This window comes from Zosterops lateralis, assembly GCF_965231275.1.
Source record: "Zosterops lateralis genome assembly, chromosome: 6".
NCBI lineage: Eukaryota > Metazoa > Chordata > Aves > Passeriformes > Zosteropidae > Zosterops > Zosterops lateralis.
The window spans coordinates 1,995,348-2,015,208 of NC_139761.1; the positions used below are offsets into that span (position 1 = coordinate 1,995,348).

The 19,861-nt window shown below is 41.5% G+C and overlaps 1 protein-coding gene across 1 annotated transcript in view; it reads right to left on the reverse strand.

Moving 5' to 3' along the window:
- Nucleotides 1–19,861, reverse strand: part of SOS2 (SOS Ras/Rho guanine nucleotide exchange factor 2) — a 42,081-nt gene that overhangs the window by 8,860 nt on the left and 13,360 nt on the right. Inside the window, exons 3-13 of the mRNA XM_083863794.1 lie at nucleotides 18,316–18,447; nucleotides 16,805–16,969; nucleotides 15,928–16,131; nucleotides 14,510–14,653; nucleotides 9,206–9,316; nucleotides 8,623–8,721; nucleotides 6,481–6,608; nucleotides 5,526–6,181; nucleotides 4,262–4,343; nucleotides 3,163–3,285; nucleotides 822–925 (exon numbers count right to left, since the gene is read on the reverse strand). Of these exons, the coding sequence (XP_083719920.1) occupies nucleotides 822–925; nucleotides 3,163–3,285; nucleotides 4,262–4,343; nucleotides 5,526–6,181; nucleotides 6,481–6,608; nucleotides 8,623–8,721; nucleotides 9,206–9,316; nucleotides 14,510–14,653; nucleotides 15,928–16,131; nucleotides 16,805–16,969; nucleotides 18,316–18,447 (1,948 nt within the window). The remainder of the gene's footprint in view (nucleotides 1–821; nucleotides 926–3,162; nucleotides 3,286–4,261; nucleotides 4,344–5,525; nucleotides 6,182–6,480; nucleotides 6,609–8,622; nucleotides 8,722–9,205; nucleotides 9,317–14,509; nucleotides 14,654–15,927; nucleotides 16,132–16,804; nucleotides 16,970–18,315; nucleotides 18,448–19,861) is intronic.

Here is a 19,861-nt window from a genome sequence, read left to right on the forward strand (position 1 = left end):
TTAAGCTCCCTTCAACCCAAATCATTCTGGGAACCACTGATTTTAAATTACTTTTGATAATTTACTGAAACTAACTCCCTAGAAATTTGAATTCTGCGTTTCTGCATGTAAATTAATCAGGTTTGTATTTCTCTAATTTTTTTTTCTTCTGGGTTCTTGGACCTGTATCAGCTGACAAATAAACACATGTGAAACCAGTTCTATTTAACCACATCCTCTGACAGTTTTTGGTGTGGAAAAAAAGTGACCCTGTGTCCAGGGGCTTTTAACTGTCTCAGAATTATGTTGCCCAATGTAAGGCCTGGCAGTGTGAAAATGAAAACCTGGAATTGCCAGGATAAGGATTAAACATGCCAACACTGCTGCCTTCCACAGAGGCTGCCAAAAAAATCCAGTTCATAAAGAAGAGATACCAAATGGGCCAAATATTCTCTTCTAAAAGGATAATAATTTTCAGTTGGAACTTCATATAAATGGGAAAAATCAGGAAGGAAAAAACTCAGTAAGCAAAAGGGAAGGAATTCTCTATGGAGAAGGGGAAGGTGACAGCCTGAATTATGCACTCAGGCAAGGATGACTACACTGTCCAGAAGGAAATATATTTTAAATATCACTATCTTAATGCTTGAAATCATTTTTAGGAGCTGTTTAGGCTCCAGGCCAAAGCTTCCTCATATAAAGGGGAGCCTCATAAACAGCTCTATTAAAGGCATTAAAATTACTCATGTGTTTCAAGGTATTCTCAGGCCTAAAATCCACCAGGATCAGACTGGGAAGTTGTACCAAAATGTGGGAAGGGAACAAGACCCTCCTTACTGCACCTCTGACACTGGAAATGAAGGTCTCCAGCCTCTCCAGCAGCTCCAGATCCCTCTCAAAATCATAAAAATGGTGCTCGACCCAGTGGCGGAAAACATTCAATATTCTGAGGAAAGAGGAAAAGAAATATTAAGTTTCTTTTTAAGGATTTCCATAAATGAATCACAGAAAACTACAAAACTCAACTTACAGATTCATGTAGTTGGTGACTCTCAAAATACACATGGACAAAGGAGCAGAGCAAAACCACTTTTTTTGGCAGGTGTTTAAAACCAAATTTACAGGTTTTAAAGAGGAGTTTTAGCTTGGTGCTATTTTAAAATTGAATATTAAAAATGCCAGGGTTGAGATGGTTTCAGAAGAGGAAGAAACTTAGCAAAATCAGATAAAATTGGTATTACTAATTTTACTTGTAATTTCCTTTTTTTCTTGGTGTGTTTTTTTTTTTAAAGAAAAAGCTAATTAGGATCTCCCACTTGTTAAGAAGCAAATTTATTATTCTTTCTTTCCCACACACAAATTTCAGCTTCAAAGTTGTTGTTACTGCCCTACTTATACAATTTTTAATGACTCAAAAGGCCTGATTAGATCCTCTACATCCTTTAAGGATAACACTAAACTTCCTCTTGATTTTTCTCTACTCTTTCTTAGGCAAATCACTGAAAAATCATCCTCTAAAAGTGAACTCCAGCTGCTTTTCAGCCTTCTGCACTCGGGATAAATCAGAATAAAAACCTGCTTTGTCTCTTCTCCAGGTAAACAAGCTGAGCTCACACCTTCAACACTTTGTTTTATCCAGCAATTTATCAGCTGAGTAAAAATCAGCCTTACACTGAGGACAAATGAAGGTTATCCACATGGAAAATCCCTTAACTCTCCTCTTCCCAGTGTACAAGGTAAAAAATAAGGTTTATCCCAACAGATCATTCAGGCTGGAAAGCAATGACACCTTCCAAGAGGCAAAGTTTTGATCCAAGTTTTCTGTAACAGGATTTTATCTGATCCATCTCTGCCCTTGAGATCCCGTGGTGCAAACACTGCCTGGATCTGCTGACTGCACTTCCAGTTGAGCAGCTCCTTGTTCCCATCACCCCACATTCATTTATTTGTGTCCAAGCCCTTTCCATGCCTGGCCACAGCATTTTCTATCAGATTTGGAGTGGAGGGAAGCAGGGAAGGAAGGGATAAACACCTTTGATTCTCCGCCTTCTTCCCAAATTCCAGCCTCTGAAGCAGAGGTCAATGTTTTTAACAACACTGGAGTGCACAGAGTGCTGAGTTTATCAACCCAGCAGCTCAAACTCATTCATTTTCAGCTCTAAGACAGCTTCAAGCTACTGGAAATACACAGAAACAGCTCCCAGCAAACAGAAAAAAGCCAGGGAAAGCACGAGCTGAGAGGCAGCTCTCCCAGGAACTGATAACTGTGGAGACTTCTGGTCCTGCTGAACCCACAGGAGCTGATAAAGTGGGAACACCAAGGGCCTGATAAGCTGTGCAAGGCCAGCAGCAGGCAGGAGTATCAAGGTTACACTGAGATTGTGTGACTTGGATCACGTTCAAGAAGGTGGTGGCAGCTTTGTGTCGAGGAAAACTACAGGGTTACCCCCATGTTTATCTTTTTAATCTTTTATATATATATGCACACAGGTGTGTGATAAAAATGGGACCCCTGAGTGACTTTCTGAACACCTTGGGAGTCACTGGCACATCAGTGTGACCCTTTGAGTCAACAGGAATGTGTGGTAGCAGAGTAATTGAGAGTTCTGTGTAATTAACAGCATTAATTAGTATTAGCAGATAGTAATATTAATGTGCCATTAATGGGAACATCTTGATGTTACTCATCAGTGTAATGAATAAAAAGTTGCTCAAGCAAACACTGGTTGTGATCTGTGTCTCCTCCTGTCTCAATCCCCAATCAGAACAACAATTACTCTCATTCATGCTAGAAATGCTTAATTGTTCCCTAAATTAGCTTGGTCAGCAAGACCTTGAAGATTCCCTGCAGCCCACTGCAATGTGCAGCACAGACAAGAGTCTCCCTGTCTGTGAGCAAACACATCCACAGGGCTGGGAAAGGGAGTCCAACACCAGCAGGGCTGGAAAACTGGGAACAGAGGAATTATCTTCCCAGGGCCTGGGAACAAGGAACGCATTGAAAGCGTGGCCAGCCCCGCTCTGAGCTCCACATCCCTCACCCACAAGGCGCCGTGGCTGTGGGTGGGGATCCCAGCTGGGCCAGCTCCAGGACACCATTTGGGAGAGGAGGCTGATCTCCAGCAGGGATGTGTGCAGTGCCCTCCAGGCTGGCAGTGCACACACACACACACACACACACACCTGAGCTGCACGGGCTGCACGTATTCCTTGCGGAAGCGTTTCAGGTCGGCGCTGATGGGCTGCTCCCCCTTCTCGATGGCCAACCTGTCTGCCTCCGTGGGCTCGGGCTCAGGGATCTCAAACCTGGGGGGAAAACACCACACAGCTCATGGCAACCACAGCAAAAACACAAACCTCCTCTTGTGCTGCAGTTTATAGAGATGTATTTATAGTCAGGTGCTCCCCTGCCATCCAGTTTGCCCGGAATTCCCTCCTCCCCCAGCTCCACACCCTGTTAATTCGCTGCTTCTCTGCTCATCACACCATGTCTAGACTGGGATAGAAGGTTTTTAAGGACCTGCTGGCTTGATTAAGGGAAGATTAGATGAGAGCTTAAGAGCAGCTTTACCACATTGCATTAAAATGCTGTTTGCCCCAAGTCTGTGCCTTCAAACAAACTGCCTGGAACATTTCTGTCCTGATTTCCATCGAGATTTGGCTGCACTCAGCTCTCTCATGAGCCAGTTCAGCAGTTCCCAACATCACCACCCACAGCCCAGGCACACCAGGTGCTCCAGCTCACACTTCATTCAGGTAACTCATTTAAACTGGGAAAAAGAAGCTTGCACTGAAAACCTGGATCATTGTTTTAAAATTACTGGTTTAAAAATTTCACTAAAACACTGAAACTTGACACTGGGATCCTGAGCAGGAAAGGAGCAGTTGGAATCTCTGATTTTTGTGAGTCCCTTCCAACTTGGGATGTTCTATGATTCTGGATAAACAAAACTCATCAGGAACTGGAGTAACAGGACAAGGGGAAAGGCTTCTAACTGAAGGAGAGGAGGGTTAGACGGGATTTGATGAAGAAATTCCTGGCTGTGAGGGTGGGGAGGCCTTGGAATAAAATTCCTGGAGAAACTGCGACTGCTCCATCCCTGGAAATGTCCAAGGCAGGTTGGACAGGGCTTGGAGCAGCCTGGGACAGTGGAAGATGTCCCTGTCCATGGCAAGGAGTGGCACTGGATGGATTTTAAAGCCCTTTCTCAAACCATTGTGGGATTATATTCTATGAATCCAAACCTCTTCCATGGCCTCAGAAAGGAGGATCCCTCCTCACCTTTCTATCAGCAAACTCAGCAGCTCCTGGGGCTTGCAGAAGGAGCGGTAGGTGGTCAGGAAAGTCCGGACAAAATTGGGATCTGGAAGGATTGAATAAAGAAATGACATCAGTGGGTTTGAGCCAGTTTCAAAATATTAGAAATAAAATACAAAGAAAAAGTTTAAGGGGCAGAAAAGACACTGAGGTTGTAAAGGTAAGCATTGTATTTGAAAACACCAGAAATGACAGTGCTTGGGAAATTTTCATTCAGTCCTTTGGTGCATTTTTCTGAAAAATACTGAACTGCACATCCAACATTCTCTTAAAACCTGAGGAATGACTCTCCCTGACCAGCTGTGTATTGGGGAAATTTAACAAAAATTGCACAGCAGTCCCAACAGCACCAGATTCCCCTTGCACCCCAAAACTGAGACCCAACATTTTCCTCAACCTCAGCACTTCATGGAACTCTTTCAAGCTTTCACTTCTGTGCCTTTTAGACACTGAAAGGCTGAAAAATGCTGATTGTGATTTGCATCCACTACAACCCAGATACTGCACAGAGCAGCAGGCTGAATGTAACAAATAATATATTTATTATATTTACTGTAAATATAAATAATATAAAATTATTATTTTCATATATCATATCTCTATAATATATAATAAATATTATAGATTTTATAAAATATTATAGAAATTATAAATATTATATATATTTATAATAAATATAACCTTCAACTCTTTTCTTCCTTCCCAGAGCCTCAGCCTGTAACAGCTCCATCGCTTTGGCCATGATGAAACATGGAAATGTATTTTTTTAGGGGATGAAAGGTTTGCACATCCAAAATTTTCTTACAGCTTTGCTTGCAAAGCCAGGTGATTTAAGAACATATTTTTACTCCCTACTCATTACAAGCAGAAAAAAGATAAAAGAAAAAACTAAACATAAAAGTTTGAAGATGAACTTTCTTGTTGCCCTGATTTTTCAGCTTTCTGATTGTTTCTCATTTCCACTGGAGTTTTCTCACGCTTGTAACAAAAATAAAGAGTGATGTTTGGTAAATAACACATTCCTTCCAGGGGAAAGGACAAACTGATGGACTGCTGGTTTGACCAGTGGGGTTGGAGAGGTGTCACCCTTGTCCACCCAATCGCTGGTCAAAGTCTAAACTCTATTTTTAGATTCAGGGTTTAAATAAAGTCCTTCTTTTTCTGACATTTGAGTGTCCTTCTTTCTCACTTTCTCACTCATGTAAGCACAAAACCAAGCTCAGCATACCTGCATACATATGGTAGGTCAACCTCTCGATGAGCTTCACCACCGTGCCCCCTTTGATGATGGGAATGCCGTTCCTGCTCTGCAAGTTATCCTCAAAAACAATGTTCTCCTCGGAGTCCTCCACCACGAAACGATAAACGCTGGGGCTGGGCAGCCTCAGGGGCTGCTCATTCTCCTCCTGCAGCAGCACTGAGTCCAGCATCCTGTCCAGGGTGCTGCGGTACTGCAGCGACACCAGCGCCGCCATCCAGGTGCTCTTCTCCTCGGCCGACTTGGCGGCGAACACCACGCTGCTGTCGTCCTTGGACACCAGCTCGAAGGCGTGCCTGTACTCTGCCGTGTCCTCTTTATCCACCACCTGCATCTTCCTCATCACGATCTTCTCCTTGAGCCTGTACTCGGCGCTGCTGTAGCCGGGCAGGCGCGACTGCCCGTGGTTGGCTTTGCAGCTGATCATCAGCCCGTCGAAGAGGAAGATGTGGCGCTCGTGTTTGGCCCCGATTTTGGTCAACCCTCCTTCCATGATGAACTCGTTGCAGCATTGGCCGATGTCTTTGCCTTCCCAGCCGTCGATGTTCTTCTGGATTTCGTTCATTTTCTTGATGGCCAAGTGTTTGCTCCTGATTTGGCGGTGGTAGAAGCGACAGACAGGTTCCCTGGAAGGGAGAACAGAAAAAGTTGGTACATTCCAGATTTGCCATCCCAAAATAATCAACTGAATTAATTGCTTAAAAATCAGGATTTTATTTTTTTTCCTAATTGAGTTCCAAACAAGCCACATGCATCACTTTGGCTGAGAAGGAGTAAAATATTCACATTATCTTTACAAGTGGGGCGTAAAGGTTTTGGGCTGCTGCTCCATCTACAAAGAAAACTGGCAACAAGACACGCCTTGAAAAGGAAAAAATGAGATTTTTTAGCAGGAAAAAGTGATTTATTTCCTGGGGGTGCTTACCCAGGCCGGCGCCGCGGCGAGTGCTTGCTGTAAATGCGTTCCATGCTGCACTGCAGGTTCAGGAGGGCTGTGATGGCTTGTTTCAGGCACTCCCTGTCCTCTTCATCCTCACTGCAATCCTGCAATTGCTGGGACAGAACAAACATTTATTTCCTTTCAGCTCTGCCTCGTTTCTAGAAGGCTGAAAGAACTTGGTGTTATCAGCAGCACTCGGTGGAATCGGTGATTTCGAGTCAGTGACTTTTTAGAGAGCCCCACTCAAAAGCAGATGTGAAAGTATGAAACTAAAAATATTTGTCAGAGGTTCAGGAAAAATCAGTGGCTATTCATGAAGTTTAGAAAAATCACCCTTTACCCTTTAATGTTAATTGTCAGGTATTATTTTGCCTGTTATCAATAACCATTTCTCCAGGGTGAGATTTCAGATTCCTGTGCTGTGCTCACAAGGTTGTGAGACAGCCAAGTGTCAGATTCTACTCAGAAATCCCATACACTGTGGATAAAGGTCAAATTTAAATGTTTTCACTGCTAAAATGATCATCTTTCATGCAGCACCCTGCTGCATCATCCTTCAAAATAAATCAAAACGTGACAAAATGATTTTGCCAGGCTTTATTTATCAAAATAGGACAAAAGGGGAAAACCACAATATATTCTACACTTGTAGAACCAGTCTGAGGTTCAGATTCCCCCCAGAGCTGCGGCAGTATGTGATTTCATCCTTAAATTTCATCCTGATGCACTTTCCCAGCTCTAAGACACAATGGCTCATTAATTAGCCTGATGTCCAGCAAAAGGCAGGTCAAGGACCCAATTCTGGCCTTTCAACCTGAAAGATTTTCACAAGTTCCAGAGAATTATCCCCATGCAGGTGATGATTATGGAAAGGGAACTCCCATTATTTTCAAAGAGACTCTTCTGATGAAGAAAATTTCCCTGATATCCAATTTAAATCTCCCCTGGCAGAGCTTGAGGCCATTTCCTCTTGTGCTGTCCCTTGTTCCCTTGACCCTCCTGTCCCCACCCTCCTGTCAGGAAGTTGTAGAAAATTAAGGTTGTTTGGGGTTTTTTTAAGCTTTCCAGAACTGTTTTTTAAACTGACCATCACTAGAAGTGCTTAACAGTTGAAAATTTACTGAAATCACACATATTTAGGTGTATTGGAAGCTGTCCCTGCCCATGGCAGGGGTTGGAACCAGATGATCTTTAAGGTCCCTTCCAACCCAAACCACTCTGGGATTTAAACTTTCCTGCAAAATATTGGTAATCCATTCATAGGAGGTGGGTCGAAAGAAATCATCCCTTATTTTTACTTATTTAAATCAGGATATGCAAAAAAAATCACAACAGACATGAGGAAAACAATGAAATTAAGTAGGAATAAGAAAAAAAACAAAAGAGTTTGTGCTAAATATTAATTACAGACCTGGTATTAACATAATTCCTAAAAATATTTAGGTTGGATTATAGATAAATTCTGTTTTCCTCCTTCATACAAATAAATCCTTTAAAACACAAAGGAAATGCCTACAACTCACCTGTACAGCATCAGATTTTCCAGTGAGAACCTCAAAGAGTAATTTCTGCTGCTATTTCCAAATGTCAGCTACAGCCACGGGGTGTTTTACCCATTTAATTTAAGTTCATCCCTGTTAGTTAATAATTCATTTGCCCTTAAAGCATTACAAACTTTCCCCACACAATGGGGCAAACAGAATCTTTTTTACATTATCCTCAGCTAATTCCAGCCAGGACTCAGGACAAATGGTTGAATATTAAGAATGGATTATTCTGAAATAATAAACTGAGCTGCAGCTGGAGTGTGAGCTGAGAGTGAGAATTCTGCTTATTTTTTTGTGAATGGACAAAAAATTCAGAACTCATAGAAAGAAGAGATCAGATTTGTGTCTTAACTATATTAGAACTCAAGTTCAATCAAAGTTTGTTTTATAAAATGTAGTTCAAATACTCATATGAGAGCAACAGGTGCTTTGTAAGATTTTTTTTTTTTTTACTTTTCAGTGTCAAATAATTTTAGTTTTCAGAGGGAGCAAGTAAAATGTAACCACCTGTCTCTAAAAGCTCAGATTCTCTACATTAATAATTATTTTCAGTCAGAAATAAGAGTGTGGCTCCATTTACCTGCAGCAACTCAAAATAGTGCAAGCAGTGATAGACTGGGATCAGCATGAGGCGAGGCAGGACATACTGGACAGCTTCTTTAAATCCTTCAGCTGTGGACTGGAAAGAAAATAAAAACCAGGATTATTTACATTAAAATACTCAGAATATTCACTGGTGTCCAATATCCCACAGAAATATGGAGGTCTCAGAAATCAATATCAGATTCACCCTCAGAAACTGAGAATCACAGTTTTAGCACTTAAAAAATGAGAAATATTTTCCATTCCCAGTAGCTGACTAAGGCAATAATTCAGGTTGTAAGATGAGGAGAGATTTTTCCAACCAGTGGTGAAAAACCCTCTGTTCTCGTGCAAGGTGTGAGGAGAAAAAAAACCTGCAAAACACTCAGGGATGGGTCAGAACTGTGCCTTGTTTTTACAGAAAATTCTCACACAAAATGACAAAGTATCTCACACTGGAGAAAGGGCAGGACCTTGAGGATTTCTTCCTTAGCTGGAAGTAAAAAAATTATTGATAGAATTCAAACTTCTGAAATATGAGAACTAAAGCCATTCAGTATTTCTCATCTGCACTCACTCACCTGGAAGTGGAGAGCCACAGCAGGTTTGGCCATTAAATTATTAAAATGCTCATGAAATTGTGGAGAGAGAATATCCTGGGACAAGGTTTCATACGGATCAAAGGCTTGTTCCTAAATAAAAACACAGAATAACACACAGAAGTGAAGGATCCAAGCTATTTCTGTCCCAGCTGGTACAATCATTTCCTTTAATAAGCTGATGGAACTTTTCAAGAAAATATTGATTTGGCAAAATAAATACTGAGTAAACCACAATATTCTTTCACTTCCAGCTTTTAAATGCCCACAATTTTCTTGGCATTCCTCAACCTCCCCATGGTCAACACAAACTTTGTTGTACTGAAGCAGTGGGACCAAGAAAACTTTTTGATTTTTTACTCTATTTCACATGGAATGGCAATTTGACCTCCTCTCTTTCCATAAAGATGGACAATGTGGAAACTTGGGACACTTTTCCAGGGAAAATATCTCATCTGGGACAAAGCAACCAGTCTAAGGGGGAAGTCTTCAAGTGACATCAAGGGTTTAATGCAAAAATTATGTTTGGAGTATCCAGCTGTGATTCCACAGGATCAGCTACAGCAAGGACAGGATGGAAACCTGCTGGAATCCCACAGGAATCATTTCTGGCTGCAGGGATCCCACAGGAATCATTTCTGGCTGCAGGAATCCCACAGGAATCATTTTTGGCTGCAGGAATCCCACAGGAATCATTTGTGGCTGCAGAAATCCCACAGGAATCATTCTTGACTGCATAGGAATTCCTGCAGGAATCATTCCTGGCTGCAGGAATCTCACAGGAATCATTCTTCACTGCACAAGAATTCCCACAGGAATAATTTCTGAGTACAGGAATCCCAGAGGAATCATTCCTGGCTGCAGGAATCCCACAGAAATAATTTCTGGCTGCAGGAATCCCACAGGAATCATTTCTGGCTGCACAGAGATCCCACAGGAATAAATTCTGGCTGCACAGGAATAAATTCTGGCTGCAGGAATCTCACAGGAATCATTCCTGGCTGCAGGAATCCCACAGGAATCATTTCTGGCTGCAGGAATCCCACAGGAATCATTTCTGGCTGCAGGAATCTCACAGGAATCACTCTTGACTGCATAGGAATTACTGCAGGAATCATTCCTGGCTGCTGGAATTCCACAGGAATCATTTCTGGCTGCAGGGATCTCACAGGAATAATTTCTGACTGCAGGAATCCCAGTGGAATAATTTCCGGCTGCACAGGAACCCCACAGGAATCATTCTTGGCTGCACAGGGATCAATCCTGGCTACAGGAATCCCACAGGAATCATTTCTGGCTGCAGGAATCTCACAGGAATCATTCTTGACTGCACAGGAATTCCCACAGGAATCATTCCTGACTGCAGGGATCCCACAGGAATCATTCCTGGCTGCAAAAGAATCCCACAGGAATCATTCCTGCCTGCAGAGGAATTCCTGCAAGAATAATTTCTGGCTGCACAGGGATCCCACAGGAATAATTTCTGGCTGCACAGGAATCCCACAGGAATCATTCCTGGCTGTACAGGAATTCCTGCAGGAATCATTTCTGGCTGCAGGAATCCCAGAGGAATCATTCCTGGCTGCAGGAATCCCACAGGAATCATTCCTGGCTGCACAGGGATCCCACAGGAATCATTTCTGGCTGCACAAAAATCCCACAGGAATAATCTCTGAGTGCAGGAACCCCACAGGAATCATTCCTGGCTGCAGGAATCCCACAGGAATCATCCCTGGCTGCAGGAATCTCACAGGAATCATTCTTCACTGCACAAGAATTCCCACAGGAATAATTTCTGAGTGCAGGAATCCCAGAGGAATCATTCCTGGCTGCAGGAATCCCACAGAAATAATTTCTGGCTGCAGGAATCCCACAGGAATCATTTCTGGCTGCACAGAGATCCCACAGGAATAAATTCTGGCTGCACAGGAATAAATTCTGGCTGCAGGAATCTCACAGGAATCATTCCTGGCTGCAGGAATCCCACAGGAATCATTCCTGGCTGCAGGAATCCCACAGGAATCATCCCTGGCTGCAGGAATCCCACAGAAATCATTTTTGGCTGCAGGAATCCCACAGGAATCATTTCTGGCTGCACAAAAATCCCACAGGAATGATCTCTGAGTGCAGGAATCCCACAGGAATAATTTCTGGCTGTACAGGAATAAATACTGGCTGCAGGAATCCCACAGGAATCATTCCTGGCTGCACAAAAATCCTTCAGGAATCATTTCTGTCTGCAGGAATCCCACAGGAATCATTTCTGGCTGCACAAAAATCCCACTGGAATCATTCCTGGCTGCACAGGGATCCCACAGGAATCATTCCTGCCTGCACAAAAATCCCACAGGAATAATTTCTGAGTGCAGGAACCCCACAGGAATCATTCCTGGCTGCAGGAATCCCAGAGGAATCATTCCTGAGTGCAGGGATCCCACAGGAATCATTCCTGCCTGCACAAAAATCCCACAGGAATAATTTCTGAGTGCAGGAACCCCACAGGAATCATTCCTGGCTGCAGGAATCCCAGAGGAATCATCCCTGGCTCCCAGCTGGGCTGTGCCAGGGCCTGTCAGGCTGATGCCAATCCCTGCACACTCCCAGGGCTGATTCATTCCTGAGTCACTGCTGGGATCAGCACATCCCTCTTTTCACCCCAGAGCTTGCCAGGCTGCTGGATTTGGGAATACCAACCCCACAAAAGGTTTGTTTGAAGCCTCAAGTCCCAGTGGGATCCACAGTACAAATCCACTGCAGGAGCCAGGCCAACATTTCCTGACTCTGTGCTGTCTCCTGGAAGTTTTTGAAATTTTCACTGCATTTACAAGTGGGTTTAGTTTCTTCCACTTAGACTTTAATCAGTGTTTTTATGTTTTGGGTTTGTTTTATGAACATGAGATTAAAATGAACTGCATTAGGGATCTTCCCTAAGAGATTAATTATTTTAACAAAGGGTTTTATGCTTGCAATGGTGCAAAAGTGATTGAAATATATGGAATTGTGGAATATTGAAATTGATGATTTTGGCTGAAGGAGGGTAGGGCTGGACGGGATACTGGGAATTCTTGGCTGGGAGGGTGGGGAGGCCCTGGAATAGAATTCCCAGAGAAGCTGTGGCTGCCCCTGGATCCCTGGAAGTGTCCAAGACCAGCCTGGACAGGGCTTGGAGCATCCTGGGACAGTGGAAGGGGTGGGAAAGGGATGAGATTTATGGTCTTTTCCAACCCAATCCATTCTAGGATTCCATGGAAGCATCACCCTGATGTCCATATAAAAGATCTCAGTGCAGGATTTGGCCCTGGATTGGTGTTTGCCCATCTCACTCCCTGGTCTGGGCATTGCTTCCCATCTTTGTTCCTCTGTGGGCACTTAAAACTCCTCTCATGGAAACACAAACAGCAGAAAATAAATTCCCAATTTACTGACAATCCCCTCAAAGCAGGCACAAAACCTGTTCTGAGGTTCTCAACCATCCACCTCCCACTCTGGCGTGTCAAGTGTCTGAATTTCCTCCAAAAATATTTTATTTTTTCCTCATACATGAAAATGAATGTTTTATTTTCCCCCACACTTCCTTATCTCAAAACCACAGCAATATTTATGTTTTTAAACCTTCCAGGGACCTGATGCAGAAAAAAAAAAAAAAAAAAAAAAAAATAGACAAAGCAGAAAGATTCCAGCTTGCAAGGCTTGTTTGGTTTTAATTATCCTTCCCAAGAAGCTGAAGGACCTTTTTAATGGAAACACTAAATGAACAACCCTGGCAGTGAGATAAGCAGAGCAAATAAACACTTTCATATCTCTCTTGGATGATTCCTTTTTTTGCAAATTACTTATTTTGCAAATACTGACAGCAAGATGATCTCACCCCCTGAGATGATCAAATCAGCAGCTCAGTTATTAAGCAGGTCTTGCCCCATATTAACTGAATTAATAAATTCAAATATATTACCTTCATAAAAAGCTTGGAAGAATAATCTGGACTTCATTTCCTCCACAAGTTTTTTTCAGTGAATGAAAAAATCAGATGAGATTTTCACTCATTGAAAAGGATTTTTTTCCATTAAAGCACAGGATGACTCAGAGCAGCTTTTGCAATAAAATCAGAAATTTTTTTTTCCCTATTTCAAATTTAAGGGTTTTTTAAAATCACTTTCAATATTATAACTACTTTAATCCATTGATCAAACACTTCTCCTTATCATTATAAAGCAATTATGTTTCAAGAACTGCTAAGACTTGGTCAACTGAACTTTCCCTACATGAGTGGTTTATTGAAGCAATGCCAAGAAAACTTTATGGTCTATTCCTAATTGAGTGCCCAAAAATCACTATTTTTTACAGCCAGAAAAATGCAATAATTCTCCAGGTGCTACTGGGGTGCTCATGCAACCCTCAGATCTTAAAAATGGAAGATACATAAAAGTGAAATGGACGTTTTATTGTTATTTTTTAAAATAAACATCATCATTTTAAGATAAAACAGAAAACTTGCCATTCACCATGTGGTTCACTTAATACATTTTCTGTCAGCTCAGAACAATTAATTTCTTCTCTAACAGTGGGATTTATATGATTGCTGTCACATTTTAGGGCTAAAAACTGGAATTAATACACATCCCAAAGAAAAGCAGATTCTATTTAAACCATCCCTACCTTGGTCATCCACTCCAAGAGTTTTCACCAGACAATGAAAATTGTGTTGTTTAATCTAAGCTGAATTGTCCTCTTGCCTCTCAGATCCTGCTTTTTTTTCCCTGTGCATCTCCCAGCTGAATTCCAGAGTCATTTTTGCACCTATTTTCAAGAATTCTGACCTATTTTCAGGAATTCTGACTAAACTGAGCTCTATCCCCCTTCAGCTTTGTGACTCCCTTCCGTATTTCAGAGCAGTTTTAAAATATGGATTATTTCAGAAGTTTACAAAATTCCTTCCAGTATTTCAGTGTCCGTTCAAATCAAACTGAGAAAATAATTAATAATGTTCCAGAGTATGAGCCACACCCAATCCCAGTGCAGTGTTTTCCCTTATTTCTACTCTTCAATATCTATTTTAGAGCTCAGTGGGTTTCAGCAGCACTTTTGCTACAATCCTGAGCCATAAACTGCTGCTTCATTCCTTCCTGGTGTCCCTGCTCTGTGAAGATATTGCTCATTCCACATGTCAAACAATGCATTTGAATTAAAACCTTGTTTTGAGTTGTTTAGTGAAGAAAAAAATTAAAAAAAAAAAAAAACAAAAACAAAAACAAAAAAACTCTAAATGAAGCAAATGAAACACCAAACCTCTGCAAGGTCCTCAAAGCAGCTGCCAGCCAGAGGGTGAGGGCTGCTCTCATCTGTCATTTCCACAGTGTCCTCAATCAATCCCAAAAGCTTCACTGTCAGCTCGTGGATGTCTGAGATGTTGCTGAATATCACATCAATGTCCTGTAAATACAAACCATGCCTGAGTCCTGCCTGGGATCAGTTATTTATTGTAAATATTGGGAGTGGGTTTTGTCTCAATCAGGAGGTAAATGGAGAGGAGGAACAAAAAGCAAGGGAAAAAAAACCTCTGTGGTCTTCCCAGCCCTCCAGGCTCCCCTGAGCACATCCAGCCTTGCCCAATTTCCACAGAATCCTTCCCAGGAGCTGCTGTGCCCCCAGGACAGGCTGGGATCTGGACAGGCATTTCCCTTTCCTGTTGTCACTGCTCCCTCTGGTCCAATCTTGAGGTGATTTCCAGGAGGAATTCACAGCAGCTCCAAGCTCAGATCCCCTAAACCACAGGGGCAACTGCAGCAGCTCCCCTGGGCTGGGAATGGAGCAGGAATTGGCAGCTTCCTTCCCAAATTCTAATTGTAGATTTTCAATTCCCCACACTCCCCACCCTTCCAGTGCCCTGGATTCCCCCTCTGAATTCCCTCCTCAGAAGTTTCTCTGCCCCAACGTCCCACTGAGCTCCTGCCAGTGCCCAGACCACGACAACCCTCTTGTGGGAACATGAAATCCTGAAATTTCCCAAAAGAATATTCCTCGGCTCCCAAACATGGCTCCCTTCTCCTCCCATCATCTTCTCTGGAATTCTACCCCCACATCTGCACAGTTCCATCAGCTCCTGAGGAATCTCCACACCCAGCTGGGATGGGAATGGCTCCTGCTGCCTCTTTTTAACCTGCTGGTATCTAAAACCTAAAAATCCCAATTCTAAAAATCCCTGCTGCCCTTGTCCCCTTCTCCCTGTCCACAGGAAGGATCCACCAATCCCTCCTGAGAACAGAATTTGCTACACAGACAATTTCAATCAAATATTTCAATAGTTTATCAAACAGTGACTCCCTTCACAGTTAGAGAATCCACAGCCAAGGGCTGTTTTAATTGGAATTTCTACAAATAAGGAGCAGCCTGTAAATGTCATTTCAAGCATTCACTGCACATGCAGGTAGATGATTTAATTTTTGTGCTAAGCAAAAGTGAAACTATTACCCCAAATGACCAAAATAATGCAGCTACTGCTGGGATCTGACAGGGAATTGTGTCCATTAAGCTCCACTCCCATTGCCATTGATGGCAATTCTCCCACTGGATTTCACAGACAGACAAAGCTCATTATTCGCTGACATGCAATAAATCAAATCTGATTTCACCTCCAGTTAATGCAAAATGGGTAAGTTCTGACTGCTAATGGGGCAATTAGCATTGCTCATCAATAAAGGACTCACATGAGGTGTGAAGAGCCTCCTGTTGGACAGAAAAGCTTCCCGAAATACTTTGATGATGAGGTTCAGCTCCCTCAGGTACTGCCTTTCTTCTGCAATCTCATTTCTCACCAGGTCGTAGTAGTTGAGCTCCCCAGAAGAGGAGGGCTCGTCCTCACACAGAGAAACCAACCCAATCTCATCCTGATCAAACATATCCATCAACACCTGCCAAAGAAACCCAGAGAATTACACCCGGCCACCTTTTCACACTTGGCTCCAGCTCAGCTATTTCAATGTGTTCAGAGAAATCCTGGGAGTTTTTAATACAATCCTTGCTGTATTCACTTTCACAAGGGAGTAATATTTCAATTTTGGCAGCAGGAGGCTGCAGCACTTGCCAAAGCCATTTTCCCCCTTGGAAGTGAGCACGACCTAGAAAACAAGTTACAATTCATGCAGAATCAACTTGGAAAACAAGGCATCTTGCATAAGCCTTGGACAAAACCTCCTGCTGGAGATAAAACCCAACAAAAATGTTTCTCATTTTAATGGGCATGAAAAACTAAAGGTCTTTTCTGTGTTATGAAGGAGAACTGCCACGACAAAGTGACATCAGAGAAATAAAGGACAACATCATTTTCTGTCCTTACACTGCTGGTAAAGGCTCCTGCTGGTCCCAAACTTACCCAGGCTTAACTTAAAGTTCTGCTGTGACAGAACTTTTTGACAGAACAAGGAGAGCAGCTTTGCCTTTGACTTAAATTTTTGCTGTGACAGATCTAGAGAAGCTTTGAGTAAAACCAGGCTCTCCCTCTGATCCTCCTTTGAACACACCTTTCAGATCAAAGAAAAATTTAACAAATCACCTCTAAATTCTGTTTCAATCCCAAGCCTTTACCTTATCAGCACACATTGATACTTTAATGTCCTGCTGGGAGATCTCAAAGTGTCGGATATTGAAAACATAATTTCCAGCCAGCTTTAAAATGTCAGCTGAGATGTATTCCAGGACAGCCACGATATAGAGAGAGACGTGGTAATCCACCTTGTAGCCCAAGACCTCCTGCAAAGTGAAAACAAGAGAAAGCAAATGGTATTTATTCCAGAAATTCATCTAGAATGACAATAAACATACTAAATTTTTGACTGAAATGGATTTTCTCTGTGGTGATAATTTACAGTAATGGAACACCCAGGGCTGAGGGCATCAAATGGAAATTGGAGCATCTGCCTGGAAGGAGATGCTTGTAAATACTTGTAAATACTTGTGTTATTTTGCAGTATTTTAATAGAGGAAAAGCTACAGAACTTGAAATAATCCTCCTCTAAAAATGACAGTCCTAAAAATAGAATTCATTTCAGGAAGGGACTTCAGTGGAATTGCTCCTGTAAAATTCCCATCTCTGTCTGTGCTCATTGCAGGACTCTGGGTATAATGTGGACTCTTGAGAACAGAGCAGGTTTCACTTTCAAGGAATCATAGAATGAGTTTGGGTGGGAAGGGACCTTAAAGATCATCTCTTCCATCCCCTGACACTCCAACTGAGCACTCTGCACTCCATAAAATAATGGAACTTTAACAATGGAAGTCTGAAGAGACCAAAAACAGGATGAATGGAGCACATTATCTCTGGGAACACGCTCCAAGTCCTGCACAGCTTGCACCATTCAGCTTTTTACCTGGCAATAAATGCAGGTGAGTTTGTGCATTTGAATAAGGCAGATTTGTTATGTGTTGGTGCATCCTCTAAAAATCAGATTCTGGGCCTATTTCCACACTTGTAAACCAAATTTCACCAAAGAACACCAGTGGTGTTTAGGAAGATCTTATTTAATGCTGTTTTCTCTCTTGACACCTCTCCCCCTCTCATGAATCCTCAGGAATTGAGATGCTGTGCATGTGAACACAGTAAGAAGACCTGAAAAAGTGCTTTAATTTCTGCTTATGCTCCAATAGAGTTTCCTCAGCAGCTGGAAACACCTTTGCAGATCTCCTGATTGTTAAACCCGAGGCAGCAGTGACATTCAGCAGTGACTGGAAGGACACTGACACATTCTGGTTGACAATACACAAGGAACAGGATCTACTTGTTCCTTCTTCTTCTATTTTGGCTTCTGCAGCATTTTGAAACAAATAAAGGCATCGAAGCAGCACTGCTGAAGTAGGCAAGGTATTTGAGTTTTGTTTATTTTAAAACCTAACTAATTCTATTTCAAAGCAGAGTAATAGATAGTAATAGTAACACTGAGGTCTTGAATGTGATGAATTCAAGGATTTACTTTTATTACACATTACACTAAATTCAGCTTTATGGCCATTCTTTACTCGCTCTGCCAAGAGGAGAAACTTCTTTAATATCATCCCAATTGAAGAAATACTGCTGGGGGGACAGTAAAGGTGAGAGGTACCTTCAGCAAAGGATGGATTTTGTCCACAGGCAGCAGGAGGGGGTTCCTTCTCTTCCTTTTCTCGATGGCTGACTGAGCATCAGCGATGGCCCACTTGTCTATGGGGTGAGGAAACGTCTTCTGGACCCGTTCCTGCCCAACACACCAAATTAGATAATTACTTCCCCCCTCCAGGACAGATAATTATCCTCCTCCTCAGAGTTTGCAACACGTTTTACTAATTGTTCTCTCCTTACTCAGCTTGGCTTCTCTCTTTTCAGCAATTCTCAACAATCTCTCTTCCCTGAATTCCCTGAACCAAGAATTCCTTCAAATCTCCTAAAATCTCTCATCTTTTCAGGAGCAGCAAGAAGATTTCAGTCTCCATTTCCAGTGGAAGGTGTTCCTGCCATGGGAGGGAGTTGGATATGGATGGTCTTTAAGATCTTTTCCAACCCAGATTATTCTGGGATTCTGTGAGACCAGGAGCCCAAAATATAAACACCATCAGGAAATATTAAACAATTTACAGCCTACAAAAAAACCCCCAAGTTTTTGTTCCTATTTGAGAAGAGAGTGTACCTCGCCCTACATCAGGAATGAAAAGCTGAAGGATGAACTGGAAAAAAAAAATGGTGAAATATTTGTGTCTCTTTGCTGAAGAGATTTTTGCACATATCCCAAGACCTGACAGGAGGCCCAAGGTCTTCAGAGAGGCAAATTTTCTTAGAGGCAGCTTTTAAATCCCTGCAAGTGGTCATTTAATGCCCAACTTTCTGATCAGCTCTCAGGTAAACACAGGGTGGAGAGCAACCCCCAAATGACCCTTCCCTGGGATCCTACCAGGAAAAAAAAAAAGAGCTAAAATGGCATTCAGCCATTCTTCAGCTTAGAATCCTGGAATTCCAAACTGGTGTGGGCTGGAAGGGACTTAAACTAAGGAACTATTAAATTTTGCTTTTATTTAGTGATGCAAGAATCTTCATGCAACAATATTTTTTAAAAAAAGAGATAAATTAATAATTAATGTTGAAGAAAGGGCATCTAATAAGAATCTAAAACCCTATGGGTAATTATTTTGCTTATATATATATAACAAATATAAATATATATATTTTATATGTATATGTACATAAATATACACATATATTATATATAAAAAATGTTATATATAATTATACATATTCACCTATATATAAAAATTTCTTTCATTTCCATGACACACATATATAATATATATTAATATACACATACAATAATTTTGACATGCATACAATTTATATATTTATTCATATATATATAATTATATATAATATAATATATATAATAATAACATATAATGATATATTATTATATATAATTATATTATATATAATTGTATATAATATTATATAGTATACATTATATATTATATACTATAATATGATGTAATATAATATATATAATATATAATATATATTATATATAGCATATTTTTAATATAACATATATATATATATATATATATATACACACACACACATATATATATTCTTTTAATTTCCACAACAGACACAGAGAATCCCAT